We start from the raw sequence: 15,996 nt of genomic DNA on the forward strand, positions 1-15,996 counted from the left end.
GAACAGCGCGTTATCTGGTCGCATGCAAAGCCTGACTATAGTTGAACAGTGCGTTATCTGGTCGCATGCAAAGCCTGACTATAGTTGAACAGTGCGTTATCTGGTCGCATGCAAAGCCTGACTATAGTTGAACAGTGTGTTATCTGGTCGCATGCAAAGCCTGACTATAGTTGAACAGCGCGTTATCTGGTCGCATGCAAAGCCAAGCAGTAGTGGATAAAGTAATAAGTATCAATACTGCAATGTACAAACGCCCGGAATAAAACATTTACTTGAGTACAAAAGTATGGGTATAAAAATGTACTAGATATACTTATAAAAACCTAAAAAGAATTACAAGCAATCCTATAGTTAAAACAATGATTGAAGTCTGGCATGAGGACAACCTCCACGTCTCTCTAGCTTCAGCCCAATTTGGGGTAATAATCAATTTGTGCCAGGTAGAGCTGGGGGTTTAAATTATGGGCCGATAGGGGAATAGGTCAATTAAGGGATGTATTTAAGAGGGGTAGTATGCTCTCGGAGGAGCTGGTCATTAAATATGATATCCCTCTCAAAACACTTCTTTAAATATGCAATTTGAGGGATTTTATTAGAAATAATCTGGATCAATCGATGCTGGCCCCATCCATGTCTGTGCTGGAGAAATCTTTGGTTAATGACCCATTCGGAAGGGGGATAATATCAGATTTTTACGCTCTATTGGTTGACTTTTCTCCGGGGTCCTCGGAAGATTATAGGCTTAATGCCTGGAGAACAGATATTCAGGAGGATTTAACAGTGGAACAATGGAGTACGGCTTGTGCACAGCTCAATCCCAGACTGGGAATACTCGTCAAAAACTTCTACAATACAATTGGCTTATGAGAGTGTACATCACACCAGTTAAACTTAATAATTGTAATATTCCGGATGTATGCACCAGATGTGGTGAAGATAGATGCACATTGTTCCACTGTCTATGGTCCTGTCCAAAATGGATGGAGTTTTGGGGGAAGGTCGGGCAGGAAATACAGAATATTTTGTCAATAAATATTGTACCAGAACCAAAGTTCTTCCTGCTCGGTCTATATCCAGAGGGACACAAGATAAAGTGTAATGAACACATTTTAATATGTCTTTTACAAGCTAAGAGAGTGATAGCGTTGACCTGGAAGAGGCCAGACAAACCATTAACAAGTATTACACAGTGGTTCAGGGAATTGTCTTTATGTTTACCTTTGGAAAAGATTACATACATTCTTCAGGACAAACAAGAAATGTTTCAGGAGGTGTGGGGCCATTGTATAAGATATATTAAGAACAATAATTTGTCACATTTAATGGATGAAGCTGAAGAGTATAGTGCTGTTGTTGCTTTTCTTTTTTGGTCATTGTCGTTTTGTTTTCTTTGTATTGTCATGTAATGTTCATGGTTGTTTTTTCTGTATATTTGTAAATTGTATTGTCATTTGTGTGGAAAAAGGAAAATCAATAAATACATTGTTGGAAAAAAAAAGTAGGTAAAGTAATAAGTACTCGTGCAGAAGGTCCTGTTTCACAAGTTTTCAATGTGTAAAATGTAAAAAAATCTTTTGAAAATAGCTACAATATCTACAAGCTCACAATGCGTTGCATCGCGAGTCGCGGCGCATTGTGAGCTTGTAGATTTGTCATTTTCAAATGGCCAAAATGTATAGAGGGCTGAAGTGGTTACTGTATGGTAAATTTGTAATAATAATAATCAATCTACAAAGTAACTATAGTAACTAAAGTTTTCATATAATTAGTAAAAGTACTACAATATAGTAATAGTATTAAAAATTGGGAATACTTATATATACTAATAAAGTAAAAGTACCTGAAATTTTTACTTAAATACAGTGGTGGAAAGTACTGTAATTATGTAAAAATGTACATTTAAAAAGTTAAAATACTCAAGTAAAGTATTAGTACTTTACTTGAGTGATTCCAATTTCCAATACTTTTACTCCACTACATCTCAGAGGCAAATAGTGTACTTTTACTCTTCGGTCGCAACAAAACATACATTAACCACCATAGACATGTCGGCCAATTGAAAATAGCCGATTTGCAAGTAGATCTGCTATTTTCAAAAGATTTGTACACATTTTATGCATTTGAAAACTTGTGAAATAGGATCTTCTGCACAATGAGTATTTTCTACTTTTCGTACACGCACACGCACACACACACACACACACACACACACACCTTACAGAGACACAAATGATATCGATATGACGTTGCTGTAGCTACAGAGACACGAAGGATATGACCTTGTTGTAGCTACAGAGACACATAAAGAACGCCAGGAGGCTATGCATTCATGACATTCATACAAGACGAGATGGATATGTACTGAATGTAGCCATGGATCACACGACGCTCGCGTGATCTCCATTTACAGCCAGTACATCTACATAAACGTTCTGATTTCCAAATATAAAGTGCTCACCCCCAGCAGGGCCATGCACGGATGTTACAATTCTCTCCGGGCGGGTATTAAGTACCCGTATACCTTCCGTATTGTTCAATAAAAAAAGCATTGTTTGAAGTTCCGCCATGACTAATGAATAAAATGTAGGCACGCTTTAACATTCGTCGTTTGTGTTGAAATCTGATTTATTTTTATTACAAGTCTAAATGGTAGGCTACAGAAATGTTCTGTTTTGAGTACAATGTCCATGCGAGGGGTACATCATATTCATGAAAGTGGCTATGGAAGGGGATATAATTCAAATCTTCAGCACATTTTCGTGGCGGTAGCTCGGCGTACTGGCTCTGTCTCAGATAAGGAGGATAATCCTCAGGAAAGCTTTGAAGCAATAGCAGAGAACGAAAGTGGTTGTTTTTTAAACTCATCACACGACCATATCTGCTCTGAAAACACATTCCGACCGCTCGCCAGTGCTGGAAGAAGCAATAAGATTATGTACCGAAGTGGTCAGATGGGTGGGGGAGCTTTCCTTAGATCTCCAAGTAGGCCCTGATACAGAACATTTTGGGAAACAACTGCCATTTGGCATGTGCACAAATTGACACAGTCGGCGGTCTCTCCTTGATGCATGATTAGGAAGGATAAGGCTGATAATTGTAAAAACTGTGATGGCAATAATTTTGCGAGCTATAACAGCAATAGTACTATGTGATCATCACTGCAGTAATTACACAGATAATAATTACACTTATTAAATTGAATCGCACAAATGCACACGCACAATACCATTTCAGGCCCTCTTAATGGCACAAGTAGACATTACAATAAACAGGCTATGTGAGTCATTACGTGAAAACCAATATTACGGGGTGGGGTGGGGGGACGGGACAATATTACATTTCACAGACTCCATCTGTCATGCAGTGCAGTCAGTGACAGCCTACTCTATGAGGCTCCTGATTGCAGTAATAAGCTTCCACACACACACACACACACACACACACACACACACACAGTGGAGCCGCGGCATAATGAATGGATGATAGCTGTCACCCAATGTGACGGTGACCTCCGTGCACCGACACACACTCTGGGTTGGCCGCCTCTCAGAGTGGCCATACAGTCCACACATCAGGCCCGCGTCGGCCAAGCCATGGAGCAGCCAGGGGGGGATCCAGCCTGCAGACACCACCGGCTGCCTCGTCTGACCTACTTCCAACCAATGTTGTTGTCGTCGACTGAAGCCATGACGAAAAATGTTCGTCGACTACCAATTTTCATTGACGAAAACTAAATGGAAACTAAATGAAAACTAAGCTATATGGTGACTGAAACTATGACTGTTGATTTTATCAACAAATAAAAACTAGACTAAAATGTTAGGAAGGGACTAGTGGACAAGAGATCCAGTATATCAGATCACATTGTGAGCTTGTAGATCGGCTATTTTCAGCAAGTGTAAAATCAGTCAAGGCCCACCAAAATACATTTTAGTCGAGTAAATCAACTGTAGATTTAGTCGACTAAAATCTTAAAACATTCTGGGTGACTAAAATATGACTAAAACAAAATGAAAGCTATTCAAGAGACTATACGACTAAAACGAAAATCGAAAGTAAAAGCCTTAAAACTACTGCTAAAATTATGCATTGTCAAAGCTTAGTGTATTTTAACTCATTCGTCTTTGGATCGTCTTTTTTGATGTGCTAGACCTGTGCCCGTCGTCGGCCACCGGCCCACTTGGGAACGATGCAAGTTGTGAACCTAGTATGCAATACCCGTTGTCATAGCACCCGTTTTAACCATCTGTCTGTGTCCCTTTCCTCTCATACTGTATATATGGAGATCTCTGTATCTGTCTGTCTGCCTGCCTGTGTTAAAGTGGACTGGTTAAGTAATCAAATGACAGGTGTGGGGTTTCCATGGCAATCAATGAGGCTGAGGCAGGGGCTATAAACCCACTAATATGTCGTGTGCCACGCAATAAAGGCACTCGAAATAAAACGTCCTGAGCTTCTGGTAAAAAGGAAGCATATACTAACCATAGTCAGAGACCTTTTTTGTCTCCCAATACAGCACTGCTGCTTCACGTATACAAAATATCATCAGATCTAACTGGTCTATTATAGAAAGTGACCAATCCCTCCCACATCCCCCGCAGTGTGTTTCCTGAAACTCCCATCTTTTCCTTCAGGAGAGCTCCCACTATAAGGGACAAATTGGTTCTCCTGACAAAAAGACAACTTGGCTTCACAAACCCATAGGGACTTAAATGTATGAATTGTCCTCATTGCTCTAATGTCCTTCAGGCAAAAACTTTTTCAGACCTCAAAACACAGAAAATATACAAAATCAATGATTTTATTAATTGTAGTACTAGTACAACACATGTGGTCTATCGTCTCACATGTCCTTGCCCTGATGTATTTTATATAGGCAGAACCAAGCGCCGCTTAAGAGACCGCCTGGCTGAGCATAAATATGCCATTCGAATCAATAATGCTAATTATCCTATAGCCAGACACTTTAGTCAGTGTCATGACAATAAAAGCACCTCAAAATCATATAAAAACAACACATTAAGTACTATTCCTCAAGAATGCCTACAGGGTCATTTTCTAAAGGGTTTTTTCCATTTCCGGACGAGTCTATTTGTTTTGCTCTGTGTTTTGTTAGCCCTGATGAAGACCGTATACGGTAGGTCAAAACATGTCGGTTGAATAAAGTTTTCCTCCTTTTTAACCGTAAGTGTGCCCGGATCTCCGCTTTGTTCTATAGCTGAGGCAGAGGCTGGGAATTCTACAGGTGAGGGGACTTATTTAGGCTCATTAGGTCCACTGGCAGAGCCTGACCAGAGCCTTTTGTGGCAGTTCTGGACATCCGTGCATCCGACCGACTCGACACCGGTCACTGCACTCCCCTGTGGTGGTGTGGAACGCATGTGTCAAATAGGACACACTCTGTGGTGCGAACGGTGCTCGACTTACGTGGATTACAGACACACACACAGGCACACGCACACACACACACACACACACACACACACACACACACACACACACACACACACACACACACACACACACACACACACACACACACACACACACACACACACACACACACACACACACACACACACACACACACACACACACACGCACACACACTTATTGTGAGATATTGATTACGCTTCACAACTCTGTTCTGCACACAAAAAAAAAAAAAAACAGAATTGAAAAGTCTGCTGGCTTATGCTGTCTTTCTATGGGAATGGAGTTTTTAGAGACCTAATATCTCGGATCCAGGCTGCGTTTTTTGATTGAAACAAGCTTGATACATTGAGCCTTTGCATACGCCTGTATAAGGCCGTCGGGGGCTGCGACAAGTGCTATGGGCTATAAGATGGAGTCTGACTACAACTAAATAAATGTTTACTCAAAGACTATATGACTAAAACTATAAATGAAAGGTTTCTGTCGAAATCAACACTGGTGTAATATGTGTGCATGAGCCCATGCATGTGTGTGTGTGCGTGCTCGGTGATCCGTGGCTGCCAGTAGTGTTTAATAATGGGGTATAGCCAGCCAGCCCAGTGAGTGAGGGAGGGACAGGGCCCTGCGTTCGTTCGTTCACGCGCGGCGTTGCTTCTATTATCTGTCACACAACATCTGGTGGTGGTGGAGAAAAGCTGATCTGATGTGCTCCGTCCTCTCTGCTCACTCACTCTGCTCTTTAAAACCCACTCACTGGAAACGAGGAGAGCAGATGGATTTTTGCCGGGAGCGTATTCCATCACGGTAAAAAAAAGAATGAAAAAACAGAATGAAAGAAAAAAGGCACACTGCTTTAGAAGAGCGTTGGATCCCGAGGCATATCTTTGCCCCGACGCCAACGCCAACGCGATACAACGTATAACTGGTGTGATACTCTCTCCTTGTCCCGCACAATGAGGAGCTCAGCGGTGGAAAGTAACTAAGTATATTTACTCAAGTATTGTACATAACCCATTCTGACCCGAGTTAAAAACATTCACTTTGAAAGAATATATATTCAAAGATTTGCGCCACATTTGTATGATTTTTCAAAAATAGCAGACCTACAAGCTCGTAGATGAGCTTGTAGATCTGCTATTTTTCAATAGCTAAATTATAACATAATGTTTAAAACACCAAAAGGGATTCCCGCCCAAAATGTACAACTTCGAGTAATACAACACTTTTACTTAAAAATACTATTGTTCTTTTACGCAATTTGAAAACTTTAGTTACTACGTATAGGTACTTTGAAGATTTAGCTTATTATTACAAAACATACCTTACATAAACCACTTCAGCGCCATATACATTTCGGCCATTTGGAAGCTATATCCGCCCCCAAGCTATTCATTTCAATGGAAGTTTCTCAGTGGCGTTTTGAAGCACCCGGAAGACTGCCGGAAGTACAATTATAACTCAATGGCTCGAGCGAGCGGAAGTTTAGCCTAGCCTAGCCTAGCCCGGACCTCAAATTTGAGGTCCATGTGTAGGTTGTCTAAAAAAAAGAATCTGGAATAAAATAAATAAATAAAATTAACACAGAAACAGGACAGGTCAGAACACCACAGAGGGTGTGTGGGTGACTACTTACTTTGGCAAAAAGAAAAAAAAAAAAAAAAAGACAAAAAACAGTAAAGCGATATCGTAGAGTACAGAGCGAGTGCCTTACCGTGTTCTCTGTGAAATTGTAATCCAGCGAGTACTGTAATTTGCCCAGTTTCTCCTCCTCCTTGGCCTCGGGCAGCTCTTGCTCCGTATCGGTCAGGCCTGTCTCGGCGTCATCCTCATCCTTCAAGGCCTGAAGGAAACACCCACCAACAGTCAGAGTCGTCTGGCTCCCGCCGGCCTATATCCCATCCCCGGGCCGGCTGTATAGCCCCGTCCCACGCTCTAGGAGGGCCTGCCGGCCGACCTATAGACTCCTGAAAAAGCTGCCTCTCGGTTTTTTTCCGGCGGGGGGGGGGGGGGGGGGGGGGGGAGGGATGGGGTAGGGGGGGAGCAAGCACTACTAAATCACCACAGTGGTTAACACCAGTACATGCTCTGTGATGAACTATTATTATAGCCCGGGACTGGATTCTATCAATCTGTGTGTGTGTGTGTAGGGGGGGGTTGTCTTTAAAGGGAGAAAAGATCAAATGATGGCAAGGGAGATGAGAATAATGAGCAGGCATCGGAGAAAGATAGGATAGGGCTGGGGGAGAGGGAGGGAGGGAGGAAGGGGGAGAGAGAGAGTGAGAGAGAGAGAGAGAGAGAGAGATATGCTCCCGGAAAGATCACGGTGTGACCATTCCATTGATGTTTATTTTTAGGCCGATCAAATCTCTGGCAAAAAAGATAATCTTATATGGCAGAGAGAGCGGTAACAGGTGAGGTTGCCCTTTCAGCTATAGTTAGATATTGTTATAGGCGAGGTTGAAGGGGAGGGGGGAGGGGGGAGGGGGGGGGGGTGGTGGGTGCCATTGTGGTGGGGAAGAGCTAGGGTGAAGCACTTTGTTTAGAGGAAGAACGCATGCGATTGAAGGCAATAAAGAAACTTGCTCCCAAGGTCATTCATTCACCGTCAAAGGTTACCTTTTCCGTGTCTTTTTCGTTATAGGCATGCAGTAGCATTCCCAGTAGCACGAACCAGTGCTCCCGTGATGTGACCCCCATTCCCCGAGTGTCATCGCTGCCCCCCCTCTCCCACCACTCAGACACACATTCAGTCACATTGTCATCGTCATAAAGCTCAGCTCAATGTGTCGATGCTGATGGTTCAGTAGCTATAGAAGCGTCATGCCAGCGGTGGGTGGGTGTTGGTAAGAGGGGTTGAATGTATACATCAGGCTGTCAGGCCCCTATATCGGTCTGTCAGGTTGCTTGTGTGAGGCGAAAAAAGCTGAACAACATTGATTTTACTTTGAATGTCTATGAGCGCATCGGTCTCCGCCATCTCACAAGCACGTCCAATTATTTTGATGGGACTTTTTGAGTGTTTATTTCTCCACATCCCCTCTGCAAAGCGGGGCAATTGTACTCGTTTCATCTCAAGAGGAGGAATGGTCAAGCAAGTGAAATGATTGAGCCACCGATTACGAGGCTGACTTGAACGTGCATCGGGTCTTTCCGTGATGTCAATCCAACTTTCGTTCTTTCATACTTTTTTGCCCGGCTAGACGAATGCAGATGCAAAATTCTGTGTGAAAATGTTTCTCTTTCATTGCCAGTTTCAAAAGATTTAGAAAAAAAGTTGTAGAGCCTCTCAATCATTCCACGTTTGCTCTCGGGCACACGTTTGAAATGTAAATGGAACGGTTCAGATTCAGAAGGCAGGAGACGTTCGCTTCACGGCAAAGAGATCAATGTGGTTCAACCTCGTCAAAGCGTACCCAGTGCTTCTTTCAATACTACATATATATGTGCTGTGCATATGCAAGTTGTACGCACATATATAAAATAGATATACATGTACTGTATGCATAGTTACATATATTTTGTTTTTAAGGGAGTATAAGTTGTTGTAAAAAAAAAACACACATCAGAGCAGCAGGCTTATAGGAAGATCCAACAGCAATGTGGAACCTACCGCCCATGTGACCAATCCCGAACAGTCATCAGACACAACACAGATAAGGAGGACATAGAAGGAAGAAGCACACATTAAAACAAAACCACACGCAAGGATATTAACACACACCAGAGAGAGAGTGGACACACGCACACATCCAGGAGAAATGACCGCTTGTTGCCTGATTAAGGAGCAGCTGGCTGGCTGAGGGACTTCGTTACAAATGGAGGGCAGCAGCTTATACACGGTGAAATCTTTCAGTTCATTTATTTAACCACTTGAACCCGAGCTAGCGTCCCTGTTCTGCGGGGTCTAGCATCTAGCCACAGAGATATAGCCAATCTTCAAGCGCACAGTGCGGCACAATGCGAGTCGTTGTGCATTGGAGATTGGACTGTTTGTCGGTGAAGAAATTTAGTTTAGAGCAAAAAACAGGAGTTGCTCTAATCTAGTACACTGTTTCCATTTTCTTTTGTTTCCTACATTTTATGATTTTAAAACGATTAAATGATTAAAAAATGTACAAAAAAAATGGGGGTCCGTAGCCTAATTCAGGTCAAACCTGGGGACCTTGAAATGAAAATGGTCGAGAATCACTGCGAGAGCTATAAAAATCTTCTCTTATGGGGGTCCCTGGATCTGACTCCCTGGAATATATTTTGTAATGGGGGTCCGTGGGCTAATGAGTGTCAATTTGGGGGTCCTTGACATGAACAAGTTGTCTATTTGTACACCGAGTTAAATTTTACTATGTAACCACAGCACCCTCTGTCTGAAATTAGACATAGATCTTAGCAAAAATGTAGACGCTCATTGCTCTAGTATAGTGAGCTGAGCAGTGATGACACATAATTTGTGCTGCCATGTTTTAAGCATGGCAGCACATGCTGTGTCCTCAACATTATGTGTTACAGTGGGTGTAATAAAAGTGGGAGCGCTTAAATAATTGTGTTAATTTCTGTCAGATGAAGTCTAGTGTATAATATACACTAGACGTCATCTGACAGAAACACACGCGGTTTCAGAAGTATAAATTATTATACTTCTGAAACGAATGGTTGGCATGGGAAGAGACTGCAAAATGGGAAACTCACTCACACAGCAAAAGATCCAACCAAGAATGTCAGTATATTGAGATTCTCGGTTCACACAATTAAAAGTGGCCTATGCTGCTAACTCGGGTTTTAAGTGTTAGCGCCCCACAGCCAACTTTTATGTTTCCAAAAAAAGTGAAGCATTCAATTGGTGTTTCCCTCGCTTTAGTTTGTGTTTACTATACGGGGACGTCATTTCTCTGGGTGGACGTGCCACTGCATACATTACACAACACTGAGTCTTAACACAAGTGAGAAGTGCATTTACAAAAGGAAACACTCACAGAAATAGGTACAGAAATAAAGGAGAGCATAATAATAATAATAATAATAAAAATAATTAGACATTCACTCCTGTTTTGTTCTGAAGCCAACGTCATGGCTGGCAAAGTTAATGGAGCCTTTTCGATGTAGCCAACAGGCTTTTTTATTTGTTCAAAATGGGACATTGGTATATATATTTTTTTTTTAATTGGCCTGAAATATTGTCTGTATATGAATCCATGAATCCACTTTTGTCATCATTGAGCAATTATAGGGGGTTATATGTGACCATACAATTAACAACCTATGTAAGGCAAAATCTTAAAAAAATGTCATTATGCTTTAAGTAACATGTGACGTGAGAAAACGCTCCTTGGGCTAAATTCTGCCATAGCCACTTGCCCCAAATGTGATGACCTCATCACATTTGTGAGGTTTTTTTTCCGTTCAAAGCAAATGCTTGGAATGGGTTCGGAATAATGAAAAACCCCTAGTCACATGCTACTTCAGTGCCACAGGACTCCTTTGGACGCCTCCCCCGTAATGATAATGCCTTATTGTTAATGGTACAGTATATGGTCACATATAACCCCCAGACAAATTGCTCAATGATGACAGCCGGTCAGCAAGTAGATTGATGAATGTATACTGTATGTAATATTTTAGGCCAAAAACAACTATATAACAAATGTCTCCCGCCCCCCGGCTACCAGACTAATGGCTGTGTCTGTGATGACCAGCATTGTTTAAAAAATGTAATGTGTTGATTATATATATATTTTTAAATAAAGAAACAATAATTAATCAATTTGCCATCACAGAACAACACTAGATAACAATGAAATATTACAACGTAAAATACAGAATACAGAACAATACCGAGTAGATTTGAGATCTATACCCGGCCTACAGGGAGAGTCAATGATAACGACTGGAATAATAGCGTCGATCAAGAAACAGGAGGCAGAGCTACACAATAAAGTACATAATTGGAAGAGATTTTTAAAGGGCCACTTCACCACTTCTCAGTTCTCACCTACCTTCATATAATTGAGTCCTCACTAATGTCAACCATGTGACATCGTCGATGGCGAAATCCAATTCAGTTCAGACTTTATTGTCACAACACATTACAAGTAACATGGGTGAAATTAAAGCCAATAGAAAGTAAAGGCTTTCTATTCCTAAAAAGTTGCAAAGCGATACTGGAAGCCATCGTTCTCAGAATAATACGAACCTCGAAATGTTGTTAATTTTTGTTTTTTATCTTGTTTAACAAACAAAAAAAGATTTAATAAAAAAACGCTGATGTCACAGGTTTCGGAAATGCCCACAGCCCTCGAGACGCAGACTCAGTAGAACAAAAAAAGTGGTATTTTATCATGAACATTAGTGAGGACCAATAACATGAAGATAGGTTGAAAAGTGGTGAAGTGGTCCTTTAAGTACAACCTGCTACTGTTTAACGGTGGTTTAGTAGTCACTGTCTTTACCTCGGTTTTGGCTCCGCCGTCGACGTCCATCATGTTGATGGCGTTCTTGCCTTTGTCTTTGCCCTTCTTTTTGTTTTTCTTCTTGAATATCCATTTTTTGCAGACACAGAAGCAGCAGGCCAGCACCAGGATGATGGCCACGAAGGCAATGGAGACGATGGCCCATGATGGCACTGTGGAGGAGGCGTGCGCACGCACGCACGCACGCACGCACACACGCACACACGCACACACACACACACACACACACACACACACACACACACACACACACACACACACACACACACACACACACACACTTAATAAAGTCACTCGCCGCCAACACCCCCATCTGGTGTCTGAATTGTGTACTCCAGGACCACCAGTATAGGCTAGTTCATTCTTTGCTTTGAAAGCCGTTTCACTCGGAAACCGAGAAGCAGGAAGTGAAATATCGCTATGTAACTTTCAAATATTTAAATAAAGTTTTTAAATAAATGTATATAGTGGAGTAAATGTACAATATTTGGATGCAGAATGTATGTAGTGGAACAGCATTCCCCTTGCTGTTAGGTCTGCCCCCTCCGTTGAGAGTTTTAAGTGCAGACTCAAAACATTTTTATATTCACTTTGATTCCCCCTGGTGCTCCTGCACTTTATATAGATGTTGCTCCTAACTGCCTTTTAATGTTTTGTTTAATGTCTAAAAGGTTTGACTATACCATAATTGTGCGTTGTTTTTATATTTATTGTCTTATACTGGTGTATTGTATATTGCACTGTATTGTATTGTTTGCTCTGACCTGTGAAGCACTTTGGGTACAATGAGAATTGTTTTTAAATGTGCTATACAAATACATTAGGGCTGTCAGAAGTCAGAACAAATTTCGTAATATGAATGAAAAAAAAAAAGATTTGATTTGATTTGAGTAAATGTACTTAGTTACTTTCCACCACCACTGCCCCCATGACGTGCTAGGGCAGGGCAACACCTCACTGAACACCCCTCAGCCACTTTAGTGGAAATAAGGGCCGATTGCGCTGTTTCGGCGCTGTAGTGCCGAAATGATTTCGGCTCGTCAGAAATTTTCAGTAGCACCTAAGAGCCGACTTTAGGACGGTACCTGCCACCCCCCCCCCCCCCCCCCCCCCCCCGAACCTCAAATGACGTCACATTGTAGGCTCTACGAACTAGGAGTATGAATCGCGCCTAACACATACATGTATTCTGCTCTAGCCATTTGGCAGTAGGGCCGTGACCAATAAGTCAACAACACAGAACCACTGAAAGCAGGGTTAAATGTGCGGTTCTGGTACACCTCACTCTCAAGCACACTCGTGCCACACCACATTTCATGTCACAATCATTCCTATCGATAGATTTGGGAGGGTATGGATGGGGTCCATTCTTTCAATTCGTCCAGAAATTGAAACCTTTCTCTGCTTGAGGATACGTGAGGTCTGCTGGAGTGTTGATTTGAAGCTCTGCTGTGGTTTAGGCGTTATGCATGTGACATGTACTTGCACATATACTGTTTGACAGATGTTTTTCCACCGAGTGGCGCGCTACGAGCTTGTACGTAGGTCTGCTATTTTTGAAAAATCGTGAAAATGCGGCACAAATCTTTGAATATATATTCTTTCAGAAGACTTTATTTTCTTTTTTCGACGTCAGGCCTAAATAAATGCCATTGACAATGAATGGAGAATTTACGTCATATCATGTCAAATCGGCATAGGTTTGTCGGTGGGAACCCTTGGCCAATAAGGGACCACCATTCTTGATGATGATGCACGATGATTAGAGGGGGGCGGGGGGGGGGTTAAAATCTAAAACTTTACTTGTGGGTTTATTAGATAAAGCTGTCAATGTTGCCGTTATTACTCAAACTCCCGATTTGAATGCTTCTATAAAAAAGAAAAAACAATGTACAAAGTAAAAAAACAACAACAACAACAAAAATATCATTCCTATCGAGCTTGCGAGGTAATGGAATTCCTCGTCGGCACAATTACTTTAAGTTCTCTGAGGCTTCCATTTCGTCTGTTTGTTTTATTTTCCAAAAAGGGAGAGTACACATTCAGTTCCCTCCATGGTTTGCTTGTGATTAGTCGATGTGATGTCTTTGGGCAGGTGGTAGCACTTCAACATGGAACCACTACAATCAAGTCGCTTGTGTTCTGTTGGCACTGCTTTACTGTGTGCGATATCGGAGTGAAAAGATTTGATTAGTAGTTGGAAGCCTTCCTAGTCACTGTTTGTTCTGAATGACTGTGGCCCTTAACTAGGAGGGTCAACCGGTGGGACGGTCCGACGTTGAGAGTTACACCGCTCAAGAGCACAGCAAGGACCCCGGCCAGCTGCCAGGCCCAGGCACATGCACACGCACACACACACACACGCGCGCACACAGCGCCTGACAAAGCAGCCAGTTTGGCACAATAACCCATACGCTTTCCACACGCTGTGCATGGAATATCCAGAAACACACAGACAGGGCAAGTGGGTTATTGAACATATCACAGAGACGGTGGACGAACCCAGATGGGCTGGAAATAATGAGGACGGAAACTCAGCAGCAGACGACCCTGTTCAGGAGCGGACGGACCACAATCACCGCTTCACATCAAATAGCTGGCAGAGAGCCCGACACCTCCTTTTCAATCGAGTGGGCCAATTTTGTGAGCATATTCTGATTCAGTCCATATTCATTCCACTGACACAACGGTACATAGACTACTATATTATATTATATGTTATAGCATAACATATGAACATGATAGTGGTGGGAATATTTAATGTGCTTTGGGGCAGCTCTTGAGAAGACAAAAAGGCCTCAACCCTATGCAATGTATTTATTTAGAGTGTAGCCTACTACAAATGGAACCAAAGGACCCATTTATAACAATAAACTGTGAGACTGTACAAATGGACTCTTATATGGGTCCATTTGGTTGTATTTGTACACTCTGCAGGTAGCCCATTCTCCAAACCATCATATATCGCACCTCACGCACAGCTGTCAGTTGCAGTGTTGACATAGGCTCGGCAGTTATATAGAAGTCCTGCGGTAACGTGCTGGCTGCAATGCTATCCCAATCGCATTGGCTGAGCTATCCCATTGACTGAGAGGTCGGCTAGAGGCAAAAAGTGTCTGGTTGCCTAACTTGTTGGCTGCGCGCTACCGTTTAGACGATGGGTTGCTGCTGGCATTAAAAGTGTCTGGTTGCCTAGAGACGAGGCAGCCAATCAGGACACCAGGTCGTGACTAAGGCATCCAATGACATGAAGCCCCCTGGAGAGGAAATAGACCAGCTCTGCTTCGCAGCTGGTGAAAAGATTCAGTGTATGACAGACTTTCAGTCCTGCTGTGAAGACTTTATCTAAAAAACAATAAAAGCAGAAGAAAGCCCTTCAGAAGAGAAACAAATATTACAGTCTATCTCCTCCTTGGTTTTGGCTCAGCAGCATTCAGCCATGGTCCGCTCACCGTGGACATGAAAAATCAATGCTCCGTTGTGACAAAATCAATAAGCACTCTCCTCCAAGGAAAAGAAACTGTGATGCTCTAAAATAACTTTAGGATCTACAGCTTCGGCCTTTGCTTGGAGCGTTGTGATGGAAGAGGATCTTTGTAGAACAGCGGTTCTCGGGTTAGGACCCCTAGGGGGGGTCCCAAAAATGAAATGAAAAAGTAATCAACAAACTAGCCAAAAAAGAACAAAAAACTGGCCAAACATTGGCCAAGTTGTCAAAATAATAATATGGTAACATCAACATGTCATTGTTCTGACCTCCTGTTATATTAGTCCGACCGATTACTAACACAATCCCAAACCCTAACCCTAACCCCAGTCTTAACCGGCCACGTACTGTAGGTTGCTAACTCTACCTCAGTCTTAACCGGTCACGTAGGTCGCTAACCCTAACCTCAGTCTTAACCGGCCGCGTAGGTCGCTAACCCTAACCTCAGTCTTAACCGGCCACGTAGGTCGATAGCCCTATAACCTCAGTCTTAACCGGCCACGTAGGTCGATAGCCCTATAACCTCAGTCTTAACCGGCCACGCAGGTCGCTAGCCCTATAACCTCAGTCTTAACCGGCCACGTAGGTCGCTAACCATAACCTCAGTCT

The 15,996-nt window shown here is 42.5% G+C and overlaps 1 protein-coding gene across 2 annotated transcripts in view; it reads right to left on the minus strand.

Annotated features, from left to right (window-relative positions):
* Nucleotides 1-15,996, minus strand: part of syt1a (synaptotagmin Ia) — a 249,281-nt gene that overhangs the window by 37,700 nt on the left and 195,585 nt on the right. For both annotated transcript variants that reach the window (XM_083758282.1, XM_083758283.1), the window contains 2 exons: nucleotides 11,880-12,052; nucleotides 7,148-7,276 (listed from right to left, as the gene is read on the minus strand). In XM_083758282.1, the coding sequence (XP_083614408.1) occupies nucleotides 7,148-7,276; nucleotides 11,880-12,052 (302 nt within the window). The remainder of the gene's footprint in view (nucleotides 1-7,147; nucleotides 7,277-11,879; nucleotides 12,053-15,996) is intronic.

Source organism: Protomyctophum parallelum (assembly GCF_964188405.1).
Source record: "Protomyctophum parallelum genome assembly, chromosome: 22".
Taxonomy (NCBI): domain Eukaryota; kingdom Metazoa; phylum Chordata; class Actinopteri; order Myctophiformes; family Myctophidae; genus Protomyctophum; species Protomyctophum parallelum.